The sequence below is a fragment of the Lemur catta genome, chromosome 1, assembly GCF_020740605.2.
Source record: "Lemur catta isolate mLemCat1 chromosome 1, mLemCat1.pri, whole genome shotgun sequence".
Taxonomy (NCBI): Eukaryota; Metazoa; Chordata; class Mammalia; order Primates; family Lemuridae; genus Lemur; species Lemur catta.
The window spans coordinates 105,872,680-105,897,298 of record NC_059128.1 but is presented as its reverse complement, the minus strand read 5'-3'; the positions used below and the strand labels follow the sequence as shown (position 1 = coordinate 105,897,298).

At 41.4% G+C, this 24,619-nt stretch overlaps 1 protein-coding gene across 1 annotated transcript; it reads left to right on the top strand.

Moving 5' to 3' along the window:
* Nucleotides 1-429: 429 nt before the first annotated feature.
* On the top strand, nucleotides 430-23,627 carry FBXO22 (F-box protein 22). Its single transcript, XM_045541964.1, has 7 exons — nucleotides 430-681; nucleotides 1,023-1,161; nucleotides 5,830-5,917; nucleotides 6,729-6,824; nucleotides 8,953-9,117; nucleotides 20,682-20,847; nucleotides 23,188-23,627. The coding sequence occupies exons 1-7, from the start codon at nucleotides 539-541 to the stop codon at nucleotides 23,603-23,605; spliced, it is 1,215 nt and encodes a 404-aa protein (XP_045397920.1). The 5' UTR covers nucleotides 430-538; the 3' UTR covers nucleotides 23,606-23,627.
* Nucleotides 23,628-24,619: the final 992 nt, after the last annotated feature.

The following is a 24,619-nucleotide window of genomic DNA, read 5'->3' as shown; positions in this document are numbered from 1 at the left end:
AGAATGGCAGGTGCTATTTATGCCGTTTTACATATCAAAACTTGAAGGTGACAACTAGTTGACAAAGTTCACAAGGTGTTGGATAAAGGCAGTGGTTTTCACACACTAAGGCAGTTTTTTAAAAACATGCTGTTCGTTCAAAAATTGAGCTCATGTCATTTAACAGGCATTGGGACTATAAAGACCAATAAATGCTACCTAGTGCCTGCCTTAAAAGAACACATGGATTAGACAAAGATGTGAACTAAGAAAACAGCGCAGGAGCAGTGAGAGGCACAGAGGGAGGAGAACATGTCTTGACTCGGGAGGCCTCCCAGAAAGTCCCAGGAGACTACTGGACCCCGGCCGACTCCCGAGCACAGGCGGGCCCTCCAAGACCGGCGCCGGAAACGACTCTGCCCCGCCGCGGCCCCGCCTCCCCGCCCGGCCGGAAGTGGCCCACGCGCCTGCTCAGTGCACCCGGGCCCGGCAGTCCCGTGCCGGCGGAGCGCGGTCCCTCCAGGCCGCCGTACCGCCTGCTCCGGCGGGTTGGTGAGGAATGGAGCCGGTGTGCGGCGGCGGAGACCGCTGCGGCTCCTCCTCCGCAGACCCACGGGGCACCTTCGTGTTGAGTAACCTAGCGGAGGTGGTGGAGCGTGTGCTCGCCTTCCTGCCCGCCAAGGCGCTGCTGCGAGCGGCCGGGTGAGGAGAGGAGGCGGGCAGCTTACCCGGGGGTTGTCCCGGGCTGGCGGGGGTGCAGAGGCCATCGGGACCCATTTGCGAGGCCCAGAGTGTGCGCGGCTCCCTTCCCCTGCCTGGGCTGACCCCACCCGCGAGCTAGCCTGCCGAACTGCTCCCCGTGGCTCCCTGAGGGCAAAGTCCCGCTGGGGCTTCTGCGCGCCTGGCGTGCCTCCGCAGCAGCGCCCTCTGCCGGGGCCTTGGATCCCGCGGGGATCTCCCGCTGCTGCGCAGCGGGTGGGGGGCTTTGAGCAGCAGGAAAGATGAACGTGAGTTCGCAATCTTTTGTGCATTTACGTCCCCAGCGTGTGCCGCTTATGGAGGGAGTGTGTGCGCAGAGTGTTGCGGACCCATCGGAGTGTGACCTGGATCTCCGCAGGCCTGGCTGAGGCCGGCCACTTTCAGGGGCATTGCTTGGTTCGTGTGGTCGCAGAGGAGCTTGAGGCAAGTAAGAAGGGGTGTCATGCAGTCACTTGCAGCATTAGTGGATCAATCTTTGAGAACTGTTTTTTTAATCCCAATTTTGTTAATTTAGGGAACATTTTCTCATGCTGTGAAAAGATTTTTGTAGACATCAGGTTTAGTGACTATGCTGTAAGGGTATGCCATGATTTATTTGGCTGTTCATCAAATGTTGGGTATTTTGAGTATCCAGATTTTCACTGTTGTAATAGTGCTGCTCAGAACCTTCCCTTGAAGCAAGTATTTGTTTTTCTTTTTTTTAATTTATTTTAGAACTTTTTTTCTATTTTTTGAGACAGAGTCTCGCTCTGTTGCCCGGGCTAGGGTGCCGTGGCATCAGCCTAGCTCACAGCAACCTCAAACTCCTGGGCTCAAGCAATCCTCCAGCCTCAGCCTCCCGAGTAGCTGGGACTACAGGCATGCGCCACCATGCCCGGCTAATTTTTTTATATATATATATTTTTTAGTTGTCCAGCTAATTTCTTTCTATTTTTTAGTAGAGACAGGGTCTTGCTCTTGCTCAGGCTGGTCTCGAACTCCTGAGCTCAAACGATCCACCTGCCTTGGCCTCCCAGAGTGCTAGGATTACAGGCGTGAGCCACCGCGCCCGGCCAAGAAGGCATGTTTCTTTAATCTCCCTTGATCTGGAACAGTTTCTCAAGCCTTCCTTGATTTTCCCAACTTTGACACTTACGCAGGTTATAGGCCAGTAATTTTGTGGGACATTTATCAATTGGCCATGTCCGAGGTTTCTTACTAGATTCAGATCATGTATTTTTGGCAGGAATAGCACAGAGGTGATGCTGTGCTCTTCTTACAGCATCCTTTCAGGTGGCATATGATTTCCGTTTGTCCCATTGCTGATGATACTACCTTTGATTGCTTGATTAAGGTGGTGTCTACAAGGTGCACCTACACTAAAATTACTTTTCCACTGTAATAAGTGTTTTGTGGAGAGATAGCTTGAAACTGTCAATCTCCTGTTTCAGTTTATTCATTTATTTATGTCTGTACACACTCTTGGTCTCTTATTCAATGGGATATAATATGTTACTGTCAGTATTTATTTTGATGCTCAGATTACCCCCGATTTTCACTAGTGGGAGTCCCTTCAGGCTGGCTTCAGTGTCTTTTAGAGGTGACGTTATCTTTGAACACTTTCTTGCTTTCTGGCACAAGATGTTCTAAGCTTGTCTTGTGTTTTGCCTGCTTCAGTCCTGGCACCAATCAGCCATTTCTCCAAGAAGCCCTGGTTCCTTGTAGCAGAGAATGGTATTTAGAAGCCAAAACCTGGACTCTCTAAGTGTATTCATTGCTATTGAGGGTTTGCTGCTCCAAACTAGGAGTACATGTATGTAAATGCATGCATGTAAGTGTGTATACATAGCACACATTTATAACTATATTTCTGTCGATACCCATGAGTTCACACAGGTACATCCATTTCCAATCAAACATAGGATTCTTTCTAGTTTTGTTTCTGCTCATATTTGTACCTCCTTTTGGACAATGAGAAGCCTGGCGCTCATCATTTTTAATATGCTTAGATGTTAGATCAGTGCCCCCCATGTGTAACCAATCTTCTGTTTCCCCCTTCCTTGTGTAGATTTTCTCCTTACCCTGTTTGGGTTGTGGCACTCACATCCTGAGGAGTTGGCCAGTATCTAAAGGCAGGCTGGTTAGAAGACTTTCTTCTCTGGCACTTTCGCCCAGATCCTGCTATTTCTAAAAGTTTGTCATTTGGAAAAATTCAAAATTCAAGCAAAGACTTAACCCACAAAATTGTTCTTTGGAGCGTCATTTATCATAAGGAAAATTAAAAACAACCTAATGTTAATCTAATAAATGAAAACATTAAATGATACACTGCAAGGTGCATTAATGACAGGAGAAAATGTTGATGTTAAAAGTGAAAAAAGCAGATTATGAAATTATGTTTAGTATAATCTGAATTATTGAAAACAAAAAAAGAAGAGTAGAAAAGAAATAAGCTAAAATGTTAGCAAATTTCCTTTGGGGATAGAATTGTCTGTTTTGATTTTTTTTTTTTTAATGCTTTTGAAAACTTTGATGGTGGTTTTCAAATTTTTACCACAGCAGCCATTATTTTTATATAGCTTTAAAAGTTTATACATTGCAGTGGCTGTTATGGCCAGACAGACTTAGGTGTGAACCCCAGCTTTGGCACATACTAGCAGTGTGAATTTGAAGAAGTTACTTAACCTCTCTGGGCCTGAGGTTCTATCTCCACAAAATAAAAAGAAAAATAATAATTCCCCTGTTCCTATGTAGAGTTGTAAGGATTAAATAATGAAAAGATAATGCATATAACACATACCTACAGTACCAGGAATATAAGTTTTTAGCAGATGTTATTAAATACTCTTATTAGTATCATTATTAAAATTCACATAGTAATACTCCTAAAGAAGTATATACATTGTAGTAAACTGGTGAGACAAAAACGTGGAAACCCTATCCAAATCGTACATTCTGTTTATTTTATTTTCAAATTATGTAGTGGACACAGTACTTTTATAGCCATAAGAAAGTTGATTTGACTTTTTTTATTAGAAATATTTTAAAGTCCGCTAAAAATTTTTTAAAAATCACTTGCCATTTGCAATTTCTTTGAATAATGGAATGTGGTCCTATCTGCCTTAATTGTGCTTTGAGAAAATTTCATGTTGAGGCTTGTCTTTGTCACTGCTTCTGAATTAGGAAGGGGGATTCAGCAATTGCTTTTTAGTGTGTGTGAGAAAAGAGAGACTCATAAAACCTCAGGACCAGACTTCTAACATTTCTTTAGGAATAAGAAACCTGGGCTGGGTGCGGTGGCTCACGCCTGTAATCCTAGCACTCTGGGAGGCCGAGGCAGGTGGATCATTTGAGCTCAGGAGTTCGAGACCAGCCTGAGCAAAAGTGAGACCCCGTCTCTACTAAAAATAGAAAGAAATTAGCTGAACAACTAAAAATATACAGGAAAAATTAGCTGGGCATGGTGGCACATGCGTGTAGTCCCAGCTACTCGGGAGGCTGAGGCTGGAGGATTGCTTGAGCCCAGGAGTTTGAGGTTGCTGTGAGCTAGGCTGACGCCACGGCACTCTATCCCTGGCAACAGAGTGAGACTCTGTCTCAAAAAAAAAAAAAGGAAACCTGAGGCCAAAAAACTTTGACAGTTATTCTGCTAGTTTGTGGCAGAATTAGCACTGAGACCTAAATCTCTTGAATTCTGTCTCCTTTACTCTCTGCACCAGGCACCACAGAGTCAGAATACTCAAGGGTCAGGCAAGTAGCTGCAGAGAGTCCCCTGGTTCGGTGGACTGGGGACTGGTAGGGCCATGGCAGACTGCAGAAGGCTTGCCTCTGTTTAGCCCCAGTCTGAGTGTCACCAGAATGTCTAGGTTTTCAAAAGAATCTGGAAATCCATGTTTCATGTAAAAAATTCTGTGGCATTTTGAATGTTGGTAGCCAGTTTACATTTTTTGAAAATGCTGTGTGGACCATAGAAACTACATCCATAGGTCTTATCTGTCCCTGGGGCCTACAGGTCATCGTCTTGACTCAGTATCTTTTGTGAGTTTGTCTTTATAAAATCTGTTCTGAAACATCTCAGTCCCCCAGATTATAATAGACTAACATTTTTTTCATCTAACCAGCAAGTACTTGCTATATGCTAGGTACTTCATTCCATTTTCATAGTAAAAATCTTTGAAAATAACCAGCTAGACAGAATATCTTCATCCTTTTCATTTAATTCAGCTGCTCTGCTGCTTGTCTGTGATTGGAAGGTTTAGTGGAAAACATGAATCTGAATAAGCGCAGCTCATAGGGGAGATCAGGCACAAAGAATAACTGGGAATAAGGGATGCTGCATTTGAGGTCCACAGTCCTGAGGGAGTCTAGGAAAAGGTTTTGTAGTAGAGGAGGTGGCACTTAAGGTGTCTCTTGAGGGCAACAGTTTTTTTTTTTTTTTTTTTTTAAGAGGGTCTTACTCTGTTCCCTGGGCTAGAGTGCAGTGGCATCATCATAGCCCACTGTAACCTCACACTCCCGGGCTCAAGCGATCCTCTTGCCTTAGCCTCCCAAGTAGCTGGGACTACAAATGCCACCACTGTGCCTGGCTATTTTTTTTTTTTAACAATCTTAAGTTCCACAAGAAAAGAGCAACAGGAGGACATATGCGTAAGTGGATACAGCTGGATAATAGTAAGCTAAGGGCTCCTAGAGGAAGCCAGTTGGTGAGGTTGGAAATGAAACCCTGGATTATTTGATTTGATAGGCAATGAAAAGAGGAGTGACACAGCCTGTATGCCCTTCCCTGTTACTGTGATGTCTGTTCAAGTAAAGCAAGTGGCATCTTTTGCTGGTACTTGATGTTTTTGTTCTAAGAGCTTAAATTGCCATCATGAAAATAAGCTTTCTGAGGACTGGAATGAGTTCAGCTTGAAGAAATAGGCGCTCAGTAAGTGAGCTGAAAATGAAAGAACATGAGTGAAAAATGCATGAGAAGTGGACGGACTCAGAATGCCAACGCTGACCTGAAGGAAGATAGGGCAACAGCAGTTTGGACCGGGGAGACACTTTGAGGGACCACGTGAAAGCACTCAGGGATTCATGGGACCTGATTCCGATTTTTTTCCTTTGCAGAATGTTCATATCTTACCACACACAGTTCTCTACATGGCTGATTCGGAAACGTTCATTAGTCTGGAAGAGTGCCGTGGCCATAAGAGAGGTAAATACCTAAAGGAAAGGCTTGTTTTTCTTGTTTCCTTATGTACCTTCTGCATGGAGTTCAATATTGTACTAGTCTTGAAGAGCTGCTGACTTTCTGAGGCTCTGAGACTGCGCCCTGTAATGTGCATGAATATATTTGTAATTGAACCTTGCTTGATGAGCCCTTTTTGCTTCAGATTGATTCTTAAACCTTGTAGTTCAATGCAAACAAGTTTTTTAGAAAGGTGTTTTTCTCATTTTGAAATACTTTAATCTTCTAAGCACGTCTTTTTGTTGTTAAAACAGGATGCATGAGTTTGGCTACTGAAGTCTTTTACTGTGTTGGAACATGGGGTCTCATTTACCAGAGTTGTCTACAGAGATTGTGCATTCTTGGCTTGCTAAGAGAAAAAGCAGACTAAGTATCCAGGATGGGCACACTGAGGCCCCGAGTTAGACATAGATAACAGACTCTCATTGTCTAACTTGAGTCTAGCTGACTGTTTATGCAGTCAAGTAGTTGTTATGCTGTATATCAGCTGAACAGAAAGGTACAATAGTAAGTCTAATATTTAGCTGCTACTGCTAAATTTGGCATTATTGGGGCAAAAGCAGTATATAAACAAAGGGGAAAGGCAAACTAGTGAGGCTAAAGATCAGATTTAGAATTTAAAATATAAGGCAGGGGCCAAAATGGGGGAAATGTTTGTTTTAATCAAAGCTTTTAGGCTTTTTTGTAAAGCTTTCTGGTGTCAGATGACTTTTGTACATTGTCAGATTTGACTTTAAATGGATTAAATTTAATAATTTTTGCTATTGTAATTTTGCAGCCAGGAGAAGAACTAGTATGGAAACAGCATTTGCCCTTGAAAAGCTATTCCCGAAACAATGCCAAGTCCTTGGGATTGTGACCCCAGGAATTATAGGTGAGAGAAATTAGCAGCTTCATGATTCCTTTCTTGCATTAATGTGGGATCCTATAGATTGGTGAATTATTTGTAGCTTAAAAGCACATTTATATTAGTGGCCATTCAAAATACAATAAAGTTAGTCATATTTATTATAGTATTATATTTGACTTACATTAATATTTAAGTTATTGTGGTTAGTATTTCAAATCTCCAGGCTACCTGTGTAAACCAAATGTAACAAATACCTAGTAGCCAATCATAGGAGGGAAAAGATCTCATTCTGCCTCTATGCAAATTAGAAAATATTCATGGGCATTTTCAGAGTTGTGTCAGTTCAGCCAGTCCTATTTCTGGTCAGTAGGAGTGAGGTAGGACTGGGATTAGGTGCTAAAATGGATCTTACTCTAGGAAACTTCTATTTCTCTGCTTGGCTGCCACTATTATGGTTTATAGTGTGAGGTTGTGCCCTTTTCCATGTTTGATTGCTGTTGGTGAATTTTTGTTTATTATTTTTTATTGTTTTCTATAGGTAATAGGGGGAGAAATTCTGTTGAGGTTGTAAGGGTGCAGTGGTTAAGACACCTGGATTGGAATCCCATCTGTACCACCTAGTGTCTGTCTGAGTTTGAGCAAGTTACCCAACTTCATGGGGCTTCAGTTTCCCATCAGTGAAATGGGGATGAGGACAGTAGTGCCTTCCTTGGAGGGTTGTGAGGCTTACATGAATTAACACATGTAAAGCATTTAGAAGGGAAATATACAGAAAGCAATAAGTTAAATGTTAGCTAATATTATTTTCTTTGTTCCAACTCAGTAGTACTCCATAATTAACATTTTTAATCTTCACTGAAATACTTTTGAACTGAATTTAAGACTCTTGAGGTACAAAGGATTTCAGGTGTTTGTAAATGAATATTGTTTTTTCATTTTGCTCTAGCTTTGGTTTCTAAAAGGCTTAACATTTTTTTCAAAAAGTTTATTACTTTTTTACCCTAGTTATAATCATTTATTGTTAGAAAAGGGAAAGAAAAAGTAGAAGATACAAGTAACCAAAAAAAAAAAAATTAAGCACCTTTAAGCACCATAGAATTGACCACTCTAACGTTATGATGTTAACATACGTTAATATATATAAAACCAGAATATAATTTTCTGTAGACTTATAACCTACTGAATTAGTCTCCTAGGGCTACCATAACAAAATACCATAGATTGGATGACCTAAACAACAGAAATTTATTTTCTCACAGTTTTGGAGCCTGGAAGTCCAAGATCAGCATGGGTTTCCCTGAAGCTTGCAAACAGTGGCTTTCTCATGCTTTCTTCTGTGTCCCTTCCTCTTCTTATAAGGACACCAATCCTGTTGGATTAGGGCCCCACCCATATGAACTCATTTAATCTTAACCGTCTGTTATAAGGGCTTATCTCCAAGTATAGTCACATAGCGGGGTTAGGGCTGCAACATGAATTGGGGGGGGGACACAATTTAGTCTATAATATTTGCCTTTAAATTTCAGACCATATTACAGACATATTTCCATGTCAATAAATATACACCTGTCATCATTTTAATGGCTACATTCTATTATACAAATGTAACTTTTAATCTAAATACCAGTTAGGACATTTAAGTTTTTTTCTTTTATTTCCTACTAAAAATTCTGTGATAAAACTACTTGAGTGTATATATACTTCATATGATTGTCAAATATCTTTAGGGAAAATTTTAAAAAGTGAAATTGCTATGAAAGTGTATTTACTACCCCCTAACTCTTTATTTTGAAAAACTTCAAACCTATGGAAAAGTTGAAAGAATGATAGAATAGTATGGTAAACACCCATATATTCTTTGTCTGGATTCAACAATTGAAAAAATTTTGCAGCATTTGCTTTTTCTCAGTTTGTTTATAAAAACATTTCTCTCTGAACCATTTGAAAGTTAAGTTGCAGACATCATGACACTACACCTTGAAATTGTCAAAGCTGGAAAATTTTTCCACAGATAGTGACCCATCGGCTTGATAATTGTCTTTGTGAGCTGAACAGTAGTTATCTGGGTCGAGCTGGCTAATCTACACTGTTACCAAATTAAACTTCACTTTTTACTGAATCTGTTCACAAATCTGTTTAACTTTTTCCCTAGTGACTCCAATGGGATCAGGTAGCAGTCGACCTCAGGAAATAGAAATTGGAGAATCTGGTTTTGCTCTGTTATTCCCTCAAATTGAAGGAATAAAAATACAGCCTTTTCATTTTATTAAGGATCCGAAGAACTTAACATTAGAAAGACATCAACTCACTGAAGTAGGTAAGTTACTATTATTTATCATTAATTGCTCATTTTGTTGATGAATTTTGTTCTGTTTTTATTTCTGGCTGGTTGGTAGATACTTGGTTCCTTTGGGAGAATGGGAATTAAATACAACTGTCAGTGGAGATGTGGGTAATTCAAACTAGTGACTAACAGAGGCTAGTACGGTAAGTTTTTGTAGAATTGATTGACTTTTAGAACTATGTGACTTATATTAAAGCCTAAGAGAACTAGAGATGAAAAGTTTCTCATCAATACTCTGTTGATAATAAAACTTACTTGTATTTAATTCTGAATTTTGAAGGAATTCTTGCCCCATTAGTTTTTTGTTTTGCCCTATTTTTATTTTTTGAAGCTGAAAAGTTTTTTTAAACTTTTATTTCTTTTTTCTACTAGTAATAAGCATTTATTGTAAAAGATTTTAGAAGATGCAGGAGACTAATGAGAAAGATGGGAATAAGTATAGTGAACCTAGCAAGTGTTAGGAAAGGTAGAAGTTAAGGAAGAATTTATTAAGCAAGGGTGCACTAGGAAACATCTGACAGGAAGTATGATGGAGTCATGAGAGGTGAGTTTGCAGAGGTAAAGAGTTGGCTTAATGTCTCAGCTTTGGTGGGAAGGGTTAATACAGTAAGCAACAAACTAGGTACACAGGCAAAGCAGTGTTAAGTCCTTTCATCCACATCTGTGGATAAACTCATTGGACCTGTTTAATGCATTAAAATAATCACTTAAAAAAATCACTGTTGGCATAAAAACAACTCAGTGGTAACACGTCACTTCTACATAAATCTGCCAGCCTGTAGAGATAAACCTCCCTTGTTTGCAGTGGCACTCAACCCAGCAGGAATAAAAAATTATAGCAGACGGGGCACAGTGGCTCACACCTGTAATCCCAGCACTCTGGGAGGCTGAGATGGGAGGATTGCTTGAGGTCAGGAGTTTGAGACCAGCCTGGGCAAGAGCAAGACCCTGTCTCTACTAAAAACAGAAAAAATAGCCAGGCGTGGTGGTGCACGCCTGTAGTCCCAGCTACCTGGGAGGCTGTGGCAGGAGGATCACTTGAGCCCAGGAGTTTGAGGTTGCAGTGAGTTGTGATGGTGCCACTGCACTCTAGCCAGGTGACAGAGTGAGACTCTGTCTCAAAAAAAAAAAAAAACACACAAAAAAACAGATATATATATATATATACATATATATATATATATATATATGTATGTATGTATGTATATACATAGGAAAGGGGAAATTTGGTTTGCTGATCAGGAAAAAAAGGAGTATGTGCATTGTATATATGTTAATTAGCTAGCTATAACCATTCCACAATGTTTAGAGACTTTAAAACATCATGTTGTACATACACAGTAAGTACAATTTTATCTGTCAAATAAATAAATAGAAGGTAGTCAACCTTTAAAAAAAAGAATACAGGCTTATAGCTGCCCTAGTTCTGCTACTTTCTGGCTCTCTAATTGAGAGCAAGTTTTTAAACTTTTCTAAACCTCTGTTTTCTTCATCTATAAATTGGAAATAACTAACAGAGTTGTGAGGATTGAATGAAATGACTTATGTAAAAGTGCTTAGCAACATGCCTGTTCAGCAGATGGTAGATGGAAGGCTAGCGTTGGCCTCATGGTCTGTGGAGGAACAGGCTAGAGGGAGCTCCAGCAGGGACGGTGTAAGGGCAGCCAGGGGTCTTAGGTGTCCTTGTCAGCCCATTCAGAAGCAGCATGCCAGAGGAGCTCGCATATGTCTTTGCTTATAGTGACAATGATGGCTGACATTCATGGAGGTATCGTATGCTGGGCACTGTGTTATTGCTAATCCTCACCGCAGCTTTGCCAGTTAAAACTTATGGAATACTATCAATGAGGAAACTGAACTCTGATGGGAATAGAGAGCGAAGGCTATTGGGGTATGTAAACAGTAGAGTTAGCTGAATGGTTAAAGCTACCCTAAGTTAAGGATGCTAAACTTCCTTTAGAGAAAAGATCAGATAATGCCTTTAAACTGACAGAATGTTAAGCGTAAAGGCAAAAAGAATTTAGGAGCAAATGTAGCCATGTGGCCAGGCTCAGGTGAGCTTGTCATTATCATAATGTGAAGGCTAACTGGAGCTAACAACATTCAGCAAACCGAGTCTTATTCAGAATTGGTCAGGTGGTTAGGCAATAGTAGGTGTGAAACTCAAAGGAGAAGCTGTAGTCAGACATGTTGGTTTGAGAGCCATTTGCAGTTTGTAAAATTGTCAGCTGCCATTGAAGGTCTTGCAGTAAATCAGTTCAGGACAACTTAGACTCTGGAAAGGATTACAGCGGCACATTTAGTACGGGGAAGGAAGAAGAAATATATGTTGAGGTTGACAAGGAGTTGACTATATACAGTTGGTTCATGATGTAGAAATCCTATATTAATTTTATATAGTTTATTAAAAGGTCTCATAGGGTTATAAAAATGAATTGGGTGCAGATTCTGTCTCGGTGACATTCCAGGAAGAGTATGAAAGATACTTGCACACGCAGGTGTTGCTTGACAGTGGGGGTAAGTTCTGAGAAATGCATTGCTAGGTAGTGTGATCTTTGTGCGAGTGTCAGAGTGCACTTACGCGACCCTAGATGGCGTAGCCTGCCGCACACCTGGGCTGTGCTGCACAGCCTGCTGCTCTGAGGCTGCACACTGCACAGCACGGTACTGTCCTTAATACCGTATGCACCAGTAACACAGTGGTATTTGTGTATCTGAACATATCTAAACATTAGAGAATGTACAGTAAAAATACCTTATAAAAGATTTTTTAAAAATGGTACATCTGTGTAGGACACTTACCAGGAATGGAGCTTGCAGGACTAGCAGTTGCGTTGGGTGCCAGTGAGTGGTGAGGGAATGTGAAGGCCCAGGACAGCACTGTACTCTACTGTAGAAATACTGTGTGTTTAGGCCACACTAAATTTATCTTAAAAATTTTCTTTCTCTAATAATAAATTAACTTATCTTACTATAACTCTTTCACTTCATAAACTTTAAAAAAATTTTTTTAGCTTTTTAACTCTTTTGTAATAAAATAACACTTCACTTAAAACACACACTGTACAGCTGTACAAAATACATCCTTAGTCTGTAAGCTTTTTTTCTACTTTCAAAATGTTTTACTTACTATTTTTACTTTTTAAGCTTTTTGTTATAAACTAAGACACAAACATACACATTGGCCTAGGCCTGCACAGGGCCAGGACCGTCACTGTCACTGTCACTGTCTGCCACCTCCGTGTCTTGTCCCACTGGGCGGTCTCAAGGGCAGTGACACGCATGGAGCTGTCATCTTCTGTTACAGTGATGCCTCCTTCTGCAACACCTCCTTGAGGACCCGCCTGAGGCTGTTTTACAGTTGACTTTTTTTTTTTGTAGGTATCAGGAATACATTCTAAAATAATGACAAAAAGCATATTGTAGTAAGTACGTAAACCAGTAACATGGTTGCTCGTTGTCATTATCAAGAGTGATGTGCTGTGCACGGTTGGATGTGCTGCACTTGCTGTGTGACTGGCGGGGCAGCATGTTCGTTCACAGCAGCAGCATCACGGACGTTCGAGTAACACAGTGTGTTGCAACATCACCAGGGGATAGGAATTTTTCAGCTCCAGTATAATCTTATGGGGCCACTGCCGTCGTATATGCAGTCCATCCTTGATGGAAGTGTTCTTTTGCAGTGCATGACTGTATAATTATAACCCAGGTGAGGATGTGAGCTATGCCAGGAGGTGGCGTGGTAGATTGCTGTAGGGTCCTGCCAGTGGGAGGCAGGTCAAGGAGGTTTCACGGAGCAGGTAGTGTTTAAACCCTTGAAGGATGAGAGGGCATGTGAGAGGTAAGGATGTTATTCATCCTTGTCAGAGGCTGAAAGAATTAGGGAAGCACAGGCACAGAGCCAGGTAACCATAGAGCATGTTGGGGAAAGAGTAAATCAGTTTTGCAAGCAAAGGGTGTATGAGGGGAATCGCTAGAACAAAAGAGGGGTGCAGTGCAGCCAGGTTAGAGTCTGGACTTGGTCCCGTCCTCAGTAATGACTGCTGTCGCCCAGAGATGGATTGGGTGGCAGTGGATGCAGCCCTGCTTAGTGGGGAGATGCTGGAAGTGAGAGGCCAGGTAGGAGCCCTCTTTAAGAGTCTAGGCAAGAAATAATACCAGGGTGTGAAGAGTAGGGAATTGATTGGAGGAAACTACCAGGCGATTAGGTGTGGAGAAGGAAGGCTGGGGACTCAGTGATGACTCTTGAGTTTTGAGCAGAAAGAGGGAACACTGGGACAGAATCAGGACTGGGAGAAGAAATAGGGAACAATGAAACCCCATTAGAGATGCTTGTTTTGGCTTTTAATTCAGTGCTTCTCCTAAAGGTCATATGGCTAAACCTGACAGGGCACTTCCCTCCTCTGTCCCCCTGGAGCACCTTGGGAATCCTCGATGAGGTCCGGATACACAGCACTGGTTGAAGCTGGAATCCTAGTTTTGTCAGTTTACAAAAAAGAGCCAAAATCTTGAACAGAAGAAACCATCCATTTTATGATAAAATTGTCACATTTGTTAGAACATGTTTGCATTATAGGGCCAAGTATAGGAAGGAGAAACAACCCCAGAATTATCCTGCTCCCTGACACTTTCTTATGGGGGTCCCTTCCTGAGCCACTTGCTGTCAGCATGGTTGGCTTATTCCAAGGCACCATTTTCATCCTGTTCATGGCCTTCTGGAAATTGAATCTTTGCCTAGCTTGAGATCATAATCTCTTTTCTTTCACATGCTATTTTGTGTCCTAATTTTATGTATAGTTGGCCTTCTATATCTGGGTTCTGCATCCGTGGATTCAACCAACTGCAGATCAGACATATTTGAGAAGGGGGAAAAAAGCATCTATACTGAACATGTACAGACTTTTTTTGTGTCATTCCTTAAACAATACAGTATAACAAGTATTTACATAGCACTCCCATTGTCTTAGGTACTGTAAGTGATCTAGAGATGATTTAAAGTGTACGAGAGGATGTACATAGGTTATATGCAAATGCTACACCATTTTATATAAGGAACTTGAACATCCACAGATTTTGGAATCTGAGGGAGGTCCTGGAACCCATCCCCCATGGATGCTGAGGGATGACTGTCTACATTTGGACCGTTGTCTCTTACTGCTCAAGAAGATGTAGTAATCTAAAGTGGGCGAGGAGTGAGTGCCTGGAGGCTGAGACATGGGACATGCCTTCTACCCAGTCCCAGCCTGCATTCCTGAACCAAATACCTGGAGCCACTCTTCTCTGTGTTCTTCAACACTGAAAGCATCCTATTCATATTGGTATCTCCCAGAGGTTGGCAAAGTGTTTTTGTAAAGGACCAGATAGTAAATATTTTAGGTTTTGCCAGGCATGTGGTCCCAGTTGTGTCTATTCACTTTGCTGCTGGAGTGCAAAAGCAGCCATAGATAATGCATAAATCATAGCTGTGTTCCAATAAAGCTTTATTACAAAAGGAGAAATAGAAGGTGGGCTGGGTCTGGCCCGTGTGTAGTTTGTCTCCTCCTGCCTTACAGTGCTTAGCTACAGTGACTGTCAGACCTCGTGTGAAAAGCTCACAAAAGCAAAGAAGGGGCTAAATTGTCTCTTATGAAATTGGCAGTACCCCTGAAGACAGTGACCTTGTGTTTGATAATTGTAGTTTTGCTAGACCTTGTGTGTAGGAGATGTCATAATCTGCCCCAGCATCATAGCACATATAATTTTATACACACACACATTGTTAAATTCCTTTTGGAGAAATCTTACCAAATATGATACATTTTTAAAGTAAGGCATAGGTTGTTCTAAGGTGTATGTGGTATCCTGTGTTAAAATGGGTCTCTGGAATGGAAAAAAAAAATACAAATGGGCAAACTTAAATTTTTATGGAATAAAAGCAAAAATACCTCAGCAAAGTTTCATAAAAAGCCGATATTTATTTATTAGAAAACTATTTGTATGTTGTGTGCCAGTCACTGCATTTGACACGCTGCTACTGCTCCTGGAGCTTCCAGTCTTGCAGAGCAGGCTGACTTTGAATAAACCACCACAGATGTGGTAAGTGTTACCAGGTAGAAGCACACGTGTACTGTAAGACATACAACCACGGGACTTAATCTAGGCTGGGGTGTTGGCAAAGTGACATTTTGACAGCCCCAGGATGATGCGAACGAGGCTTGAGTGGACAGACTCAGCCCTCAGGTGTGAGGTGGGGAGCAATGTTGCAGGTGGTCTTTACCTTCTCTCCAGGTTGCAGACCAAAAGGAAAAAAAAAAAAACAGTAGCCAAGAGAACAAAAGACAGGAAATAGAAAGGACCTGCCAGCTCCCTTTCAGGATGTAAATGTGGATTCCCACAGCTCATCTGGGAACCATAAATACTACTGTGTCTAACAGTAGTGAGAGCAGGCAGGGGCTCCATGTAAGGTGGAGTTGGAGAGGAGGCGGGCAGGAGGCCAAGTCCCGCCTTGCAGGACATACCCTAGATGGGCAGCGGGAAGCCAGGTTTTGAAACAAGAGTGGCATCATCAGATAGGTCTTTTGAAAATACTCTTCTGGCTGCGGTGTGGTGATCAGTTTGGAGGAATATGAGTGGATGCAGGATTAGCTTGATTTAGCCATTCAGTAGTGTATATATATTTCAAAACACCTTGTTGTACATGATAAATATATATATTTCTCATTTGTCAATTAAAATAAATTTTTTAAAAAGTAGATGCAGGAAAAACAGGAGGCTGTTGTGCTTAAGGCAAGAGGATGTGGCAGCTTGGGTTAGGGCAGTGGCCAGTAGAGTTGAAACCTGGATGGATTCGAGATGACGTCTGGAGGTGAGTGGACAGGATGTGGTGGTAGACTGATGAAATGCTGGGTGTTGAGAATGAGGGAGGTGGGAGCAGTGTCACCCAGGTTTCTGGCTAGGGTAGCTGCACAGTACCACTGAGGTGAGGATCGACTGCAAGGCACAGTTTAGAGGAATCAGATCATCAGTTCTGTTTCAGACATGTTGAATATTGATTAGATAGTTGACTATATGGGTCTGGAGCTCTGGAGAGTAGGCTGGACCAGGTAATTAATGGCAGCTGAGGCCACTAGCTTCAGGGATGTGAGGAGGAGGGGCGGGGAAGGGGGCTCAGTAGTGGGTGTTGATTGTCCAGGTTGGTACTAACGTAATATTATTATAACATCCCTCCCTTGTGCTTACATTGAAGACTTTATTGAGACTACTCAGTAAGGAGCTTCTTGAACCATTTAACTTTTCTTTTAAACAGCTCACTTCTAAATACAGTCTTACATGGGACACCAACATAAAAATAAAGCAGGTAACAGTAGAGCTGCTTAGGTTGAAGGAAGTGCATTAGGCCTAGGACTGAGGTTGCTTAGTTTCTCCCCCATGTACTCCAGGGGCTTCTTTGGAACTCTGTGCCCGCTGGGGCACAGTCTGAAAGCCACAGCCATAGTGGAGGTGGGGGGAGCCTCCCTCCCTGACAGTGCCCATGCACTTCTTCCCCTAAGGCTTCCTGTAATCCACCTCTAGCACTCAGAGCAGTGCCCGGTGGCTCCGACCATCTGTCCGTACCACAGACAAGAGAGCTGGAGAAAGCAGCCTCAGCATTGCTGATTGTTCGTAAGGTGGGCCTGAGTTTAAGGGCCAGAGCCTCTTTCCTCTGAGAATGCTTGAGGTGGTTACCTCTACTAGTTGCCTCACTCACACCTGTGGTCCTTTCTCTCTGTCCCTTTTACAAATATATCCTTCTGACGTTCTCCTAGAAGCTCAAACCTGTAACATTACCTGTTGGGGCATGGTGATTTTCAGTTTCAGTTTTATTTGCAGAGATTCCCATTAGAAAAGCTCTCCCATTGGTTTTTATATTTTAGGGTCAAGAGAGGAAGCTCTTGAAGTCCAGTTGCATTTGCTCTTGGAAGGAGAGGAGTGGGAAGTGTCTTGTGTTTTCCATAGCTCAGCAGGCACCAGTTCCTTTCTGGCAGCCAGTTCTGGGGTGTGTATTTGATTTTACTTATGTCTGTTCTGGGTTAGGTCCTAGAATATGGATATAATTTGCATGTTTAATATGAGTTTTGAAAGCCATTGGGTCCTCGTAGACTTTCTAGGAGCTAAATACTACCTAATGTGTTTTTACAGGCATTAAATAAGTTAATTTCTGTAAAGTGCTTAGAACAGTGCCGAGCACAAATGCTGTGTTTGTTGTGACATTGGTAATCTAGTGATCTAGCTTGTGGGTTGTTCAGGTCCTTTCTGTGTCCTGTTTTTGGTCCTTTGAGTACTCTTCTTGAATTCTGCCAGCAACCAAGAGCGGTACAAACAAAAACTTTAATGATTTGTCAGATTCCAAAAAAATTCCAAGAAGGACAAAGTTCTAAAATTACCTAGGGATGTTATAAAGAATCTCTAGGGGTGATAAGCAGTGACCAGGTGTGAAGCCGAGAGAATTGGTGCTAAGGGGATTGATTGAACTTGCTCTGCTTTTTTGAAGTTGACCAGCCCTTGAGAAAGTGTAAGTGACAGGAAGGTGGTGTTAAAGAAAAAGTGATGCTGATACTTGTTAAAGACAGGAAGGCTGTCTTACTCAGGGGGACTGCTATGATGTGGTTTCGCAGTAGAAGAGAGAGATTGGACTCAATTCTAAATACAAAGACCAGCGGGGATTTATAGCCAAGGAGCAGGGTCGCAGTGGGTGTACGGGGTTGGTGGATGAAAAATTCCTAAGCGGTGGTAATTCTTTGCTAAACTGACCTAACAGGATTCTTGCTAGAAAGAATAGTTTCAGGCCGGGCGCGGTGGCTCACGCCTGTAATCCTAGCACTCTGGGAGGCCGAGGCGGGTGGATCGCTTGAGCTCAGGAGTTCCAGACCAGCCTGAGCAAGAGTGAGACCCCATCTCTACTAAAAATAGAAATAAATTATCTGGACAACTAAAAATATGTAGAAAAAATTAGCCGGGCATGGTGGCACATGCCTGTAGTCCCAGCTACTCGGGAGGCTGAGGCAGGAGGATCCATTGAGCCCAGGAGTGTGAGGTTGCTGTGAGCTAGGCTGATGCCACGGCACTCACTCTAGCCTGGGCAACAGAGTGAGACTCTGTCTCAAAAAAAAAAAAAAAAAAAAAAGAACAGTTTCATACTATTCTAAAACTAAGACACTTCTTGGTAGACGCCCGCAGTATTTAACTTGATTGTAGTTACCAATCCTATATGGCAGGGCAATCTGTTCTGTTACCTGAGGTTACATTTTGCAACCAGCTTACCATCTTGAAAGGTTCACTGGGAAGGTTACACCGTTTCAAGTGCCTTATAAAAATGCTTTTGTGGAATTGTTTTTAATGGTTGAGGTAAGCTCCTGCTAATATATCAACTTTTGAAAAATTCTAGAGTCAAATTATTAATCAACCTGCAAGTGGCCCAGAATACTGGGTCCCTGATGATTCTTTACGCCAAATTGGAGGGGACCTCAGAATCTTTGGGGAAGAACTGGCAGTGCCCCTCACCTTGTGTGAAGCTGAGTGATATAATTCTCAGGCCATACGTACTTTAGGCCTTTCAATTTTGAGTGGCAAGGAGTTCGAGTTGTACCTTTCCTCTTTTTTAACTAAAGCACCAGTTGTTGGTTAAATATAGAGCCTGCTCTGTTAGGCGGCCAGCCTTACCTAGGCGGGTTTATTCTCTAAGTTGGGGTAGGGGAGTGTGATTCCACTTTCCAGGGTGTGTGTGTAGGGGGTTCCATTAGCTGAGAATAGTACCACTGGGGAAGATGTTGGGTGTGTGTCTGTTAAATGAATGAAGGTGGTGTCTTTAGAACGTTCAGATGAAAATGTTTAGTGGACAATTGTAAAAGAGCATCTGGAGCTTAGAAAACAGTAGGAAAGATAGAGATTTAGAAGTCTTTAGGTTTCTAAAACCTAAAGCCCTGAAAGTCAGGAGATAAAGGTTTTAATCTAGAGTCTGCCATGATATCGTCCTAGGCTTAGTCACTTCTCTGGGATTGTTAATCCTGGTTTATCAGTAAGATTATTGATCTCACAGGCCTCTTCCAACCCTGAAAATTTGTTCTAAAAAGGAAAACATATTCTTTTGAAATCTGCTGGGCTAGTCTATAGGGAAAAAAGTCCTTGTAGTCATGGTTTGGGGTGTGGGGTGTCATGAAAGTACTAATACTCACTTCAGTGTCCAAGTCAGTGATTTACTGTGTGGAGAATTAGAAATGAACCAGAGGTAATTTTCCAGGATAAGTCAGTATTTGGTGTTAGTAAATGGTCATTCACACACATTTCTGTGAGCCTGGTAACCTTCACCTTAGGTCTGTCAAGATGGAAGTCATGTAGCTGAGTCAGGTGGAAACACAAGTGTGGTTAGGTTTTGGATTTTTTTCCCTCTCCCCCAAGCCACCTCTGGTAATGCTGGCACATCTCAAACTGCTCGTCTGTGACAAGGTGCCAGAGTCTCCAGTGAAAGCCTGGCGGCCGTGGGCAGTGCGAGCACAGCCTGTCTCCGTGAGACTCTGCTGCCCCTCAGTGGGAGCGGCTTTTAGTTCAGTCGCCACAGGCTGGGACACCTTCCTGCTTTGGAAGGAGTTTCCAATGGCTGACCCGCCTTCACTCCCACCCCCTTTCCCGGAGGAGGTGGGTAAAGCCTGGATTTCAGTGGCATAGTAGTTTCCTAAGGCTGCTGTAACAAAGTACCAGAAATTGGTTTCTTAAAACAACAGAAATTTTATCCTGTCACTATCAGGAGGCCAGAAGTCTGAAATCAGGGTGTCAACAGGGCTGCACTGCCCTAGGAGGCTCCAGGGGAGAATCTGTTCTTTGTCCCTTCCTGCTTCTGGTGGCCACTGGTGTTCCTTACAGTTGCATCGCTCCAGTTTCTGCTTCTGTGATCACACTGCCGCCGCCTCATTCTCTCTCCTCGGTATCTCTTAGCATCAGGACACTTGTCACTGGATTTGGAGCCCGCCTAGATAAGCCAGATGATCTCATCTCAAGGTCCTTAATCACATCTGCAAAGATCCTTTTTCCAAATAGGGTCATGTTCATAGGTTCCAGGGATTTGCTATGGATGTATCTTTTGGGGGCCACCCATTCACCCCACTGCAGGTGATTAGCACCATTTCTCTCCACTGTTTTTTTTTTTTTTTAAATCTTTAAATTCCCCTTACGGCTGTGCTGCTAAACCTGCTCGGTGTAGACCAGTGTTCCCTTTTGTTCCAGGTGGTGGCCTGGGCGGAGCCAGCTTGAGCCATGGTCCACCACAGGTTGCTGCTCAGTGCACAGCTGCTTCCATGTTTGCACTGATTGTGTTATTTTCAAATAGCCATTTAGTTTTTTTTACAGAAAACTGTAGCTAAGATTTTTTTTGTATTAAAATGGTAAAATATGGAAAACTTGACAGATTAAGCCACTAAATTGCACTTAACTAGGAGTGTACGTCAGTAACATTTTATTTTGTAACATGTATGAAATAATTTCTGTTTTAAGGCCATCTTTAATTGCTGCCGTTTGTTTCTCCGCAGGTCTTTTAGATAACCCTGAACTTCGTGTGGTCCTTGTCTTTGGCTACAATTGCTGTAAGGTGGGAGCCAGTAATTACCTGCATCGAGTAGTCAGCACTTTTAGTGATATGAATATCATCTTGGCTGGGGGCCAGGTGGACAACCTGTCATCACTGACTTCTGAAAAGTATGTCTGGAGTGGTTCTGATTTCTTTTGTGCATGAACAGAAATGTCTCAGGGTTTTGTTACTTTAGGTTTTTTTTAAAAAAACACATTTAAAGAATTGTTAAGGTAACAATTCATTCCATTTTACAGTAGATGTTGGTTAGGGGGCTTACTCAACATAATTCTGCTTACAGGTGAGGAATTACATATTTATATATTGTCCTTTAAGAACTTCCTAGTTGGACTCACATTCTAAAAATTGATTTTCAACATTGTCTGTTGATCTTTCCTTTGACAGCTGTGGTGGTCTGTGGGAACTCAGTATGTCGTTTCCTCTCTAGTTCTCTTTCCTCCTTTAAAGAAATACATGGTTAAAGTGGATCTTCATGGCAAAACTCAGAGCCTCTGATATGCTCAGTGCTTTGGGAGTAATATTAACTGTGGCGGTTCTCAAATCACAAGACCTTTTTTCCACAAGCATTTTCCAGGGCCCACTGGTATTCCTTGGCACACATTTTTGGAAATTCTGTGCTAGATCTTTTGAAAAGCTTCTTCAAGCTCAAAAATTGTGGAGTTTTGATTTTTGTTACTAAGGCTTTTGCTTTCAAAGATAAAAAATATTTGCTTTTCTATCTTGGGAGCCATTACTCCTTTTCCATTTTGAATGAAAGTATGTGACATTTTGAGTTTGAGCTAATTAAGTGGACATAAATATTGTTTCTAAAAGCAGGAAAATGAGATCCCACCCAACCCCCAATACTTGTAAACACTAGTATTTGTTTCTCACTATATTTATGTTTAGTGTTTGGTTCCTTGAGTGGTGACATGGGGACAGATTGTTGGAGATCAGTATCTGTAAGAGCAATGTAAAGCACCCTAATGACGGCTCTCTCCTGGTAGTCTCTATGGATTTGGGAAAGCAGATAGCTACAGCCAAGGTCCCTAGACCGCCAGTGGGGAAGAACGGGGAAAAGCCAAGTGCACTGAATCCCAGGGAGTAGGATATCAAACACTGGATTTCATGCATACATACACCTAATTCTTGGTATCTGAGGTTATTTCCCCTCTTGCCTAATTTCTTCCCTGTCTTTGTGATTACCTTTAAGTTGTATACAGATAGGGCAGTGGTGTCTTAACATACAGTTTACCTTTGAAATGCAAATATCTCACTTAGACTTATAACATGTGAGGTGCTAGCCTTACAGTGTTAGTGTGGCTATTTGTATGTCATCTACTTTTTATACCTAATATGGGAAATATACCTCCCGACATCATTATTCCTTATGTGACACATTAATTTTAATGTGGTCTTCATACTGCATCAGTGGGTAAAAGAAGCCATGGAGTGCCCGTATAACCCAACCTACCTCCACCCCCAAGAAGACAGGTAGATAATTCTTTGAGGTAAAAGATTGACAACATTTATTAACAATTGTATACCAAAGAGGAAAAGTGATTAAAAAAAAAAAGCAGCACAGGACTTTTTAAGATGGATTTTGCTCTTCACAGACTTGTTTTGCCACTAGTTAGCCTTATTATCTTTGTCACTTAACCTGTTTGAGTCTTAAGTTTCTCACTAACCCAGCGAATCTTGCCCGTTTTATAGATTCAGATGTTGGTGAACGTGATATAAAAGTAACGTATGTACTTGTTTCTCCTCCAGTGTGTGCTCACTATATTATGATTTATAACCTTTATTAGCATTGTATTTTCTTTTGTAAGGATCAAATACTTCATTTAAAAAATATCATGAAAATACAAAAAGAAAACATGAGTTTTTACTATCAGAATAAACTGAATTCTAGGCTCAAAGCAATGAACAAGACTTCCTAATAGACCAAACAAAGCTAAAACTTATAGAGTTAATAGGTTTTTAAAACTACCCTCCATGATTATACTTCTAATACACCTCTTTCAGAATTTGATAGCTAAGGGTGGGGTGGGGAAGATGTTAATGATATAAATAATACCAAAAAGCTTCATTTAATAATCTTTGTGTATATGAATTAGAAGGTTCCTTTTAAGGAAGTCAGGAAGGTAAGGATACTCTCTGCCTTCTAATGATCCAAGGTGGGTTTCAGAAATCTTTGTGGATATGCATTGTCCCTTTGCATTTGTGATTGAAAAAAATAGTGGCTTCTCTTGATCTGCCTTCTGCATTCTTTTAATGTATTAATTTTAATAGTTCAATTTTTAACCCTTATTATACTCCTCTTATGTGGGAGGATGAACCTCAGATTAACTATAGGCTGCTAAAGGAAGCAGCCACCCATCAGTGAATCAGAAGGATTTTTCTTTTATACTTTAAATTTTTAATTTTGCCTCATGATATATTGCCACTGTTCTCATTTAATTTTCCAGGAATCCTCTGGATATTGATGCCACTGGTGTGGTTGGACTGTCATTTAGTGGACACCGAATCCAGAGTGCCACTGTGCTCCTCAACGAGGATGTCAACGATGAGAAGACTGCTGAGGCTGCGATGCAGCGTCTCAAAGCGGCCAACATTCCAGAACAGAACACCATTGGCTTCATGTTTGCATGTGTGGGCAGGGGCTTTCAGCATTACAGAGCCAAGAGGAATGTTGAGGCTGATGCATTTAGAAAGTTTTTTCCTAGCGTCCCCTTATTTGGCTTCTTTGGAAATGGAGAGATTGGATGTGATCGGATAGTCACTGGGAACTTTATATTGAGGAAATGTAACGAGGTAAAGGATGACGATCTGTTTCATAGCTACACAACCATAATGGCACTCATTCATCTGGGGTCATCTAAATAAAGCCATCTTTAAAGTGGCTTTCGCAGTCTATATCTTTGGGGTTCTGCCTTGGGATATATGTATTTCAAACAAAAATACTTTAGATATATCTGTTTGGTACCTTTGATTGATGCTCTAAGATCACATAGGGGTAAGTTTTTAATACATTAGATGAAAGACAGCTTTGTATGTAACATAACACAGACCAAGAGTTGGGAGCTATTGCAACAGGCAGGAGCACTGAGCTGTGTTCTACCAGGTCCTGTCGCTGTGTGATGCGACTAAGTCTTCCTGCATAGGAAGCTTAAAAGGGGATTCATCAATAGGATGGAGACGGAAGACATTCCACAACTACCTCTTTGTATTGCTAGATGATCTTTTAGCAGAATCATGAAGACATTTTTTTTCTCCCTTTATAAAGGAGAAGAATATGCAGATGGCTTGTTTGAGAAATCTTTCTCTGCTTTTCAATTTTACGAATTTTTCAGAAGTTGTAACAATATTATTACTGACTTTTTACTTATTTGGTAAAAATTAAAGAACTATTTTTGTTTTGGTACTCTAAATTTGTTCAGTCAGATAGATTGCCAAGACTAATCAGTATTTTATTATTTTATAAGTAAAACATTTTCCTTTTTTCCTCAATAAAGAAATTGCAAGAGAAAATCTTTTTTTCACCTAGTTCTATATAGCTAATTGGCAGACTGGAGAATTATATCACCTTATTTTGGTTTTATACCAATAAAACATACCTTGGAAACTCATTCAGATAGTGTTGTGCATTTCATTGCTTTTGGTGGGTGAACAAAGGAGGAAGTAAACTAATGCATTATAAATGAAAACTGAGAATAGTATTTTTTAGCTAGTCAATGCTGTCATATTCCTAATAGAGTGATTTTTCAAGTCTGAATTTCTAATTACAAAAATATCTAAATGATAGATGTGCACGTAACACCATTTTCCCCTCATTATGCATTCTTTCCTTTGCACATAGTGGTAGAACCTTTGATTTTTCAGTGAGACGCATGTCTCCCA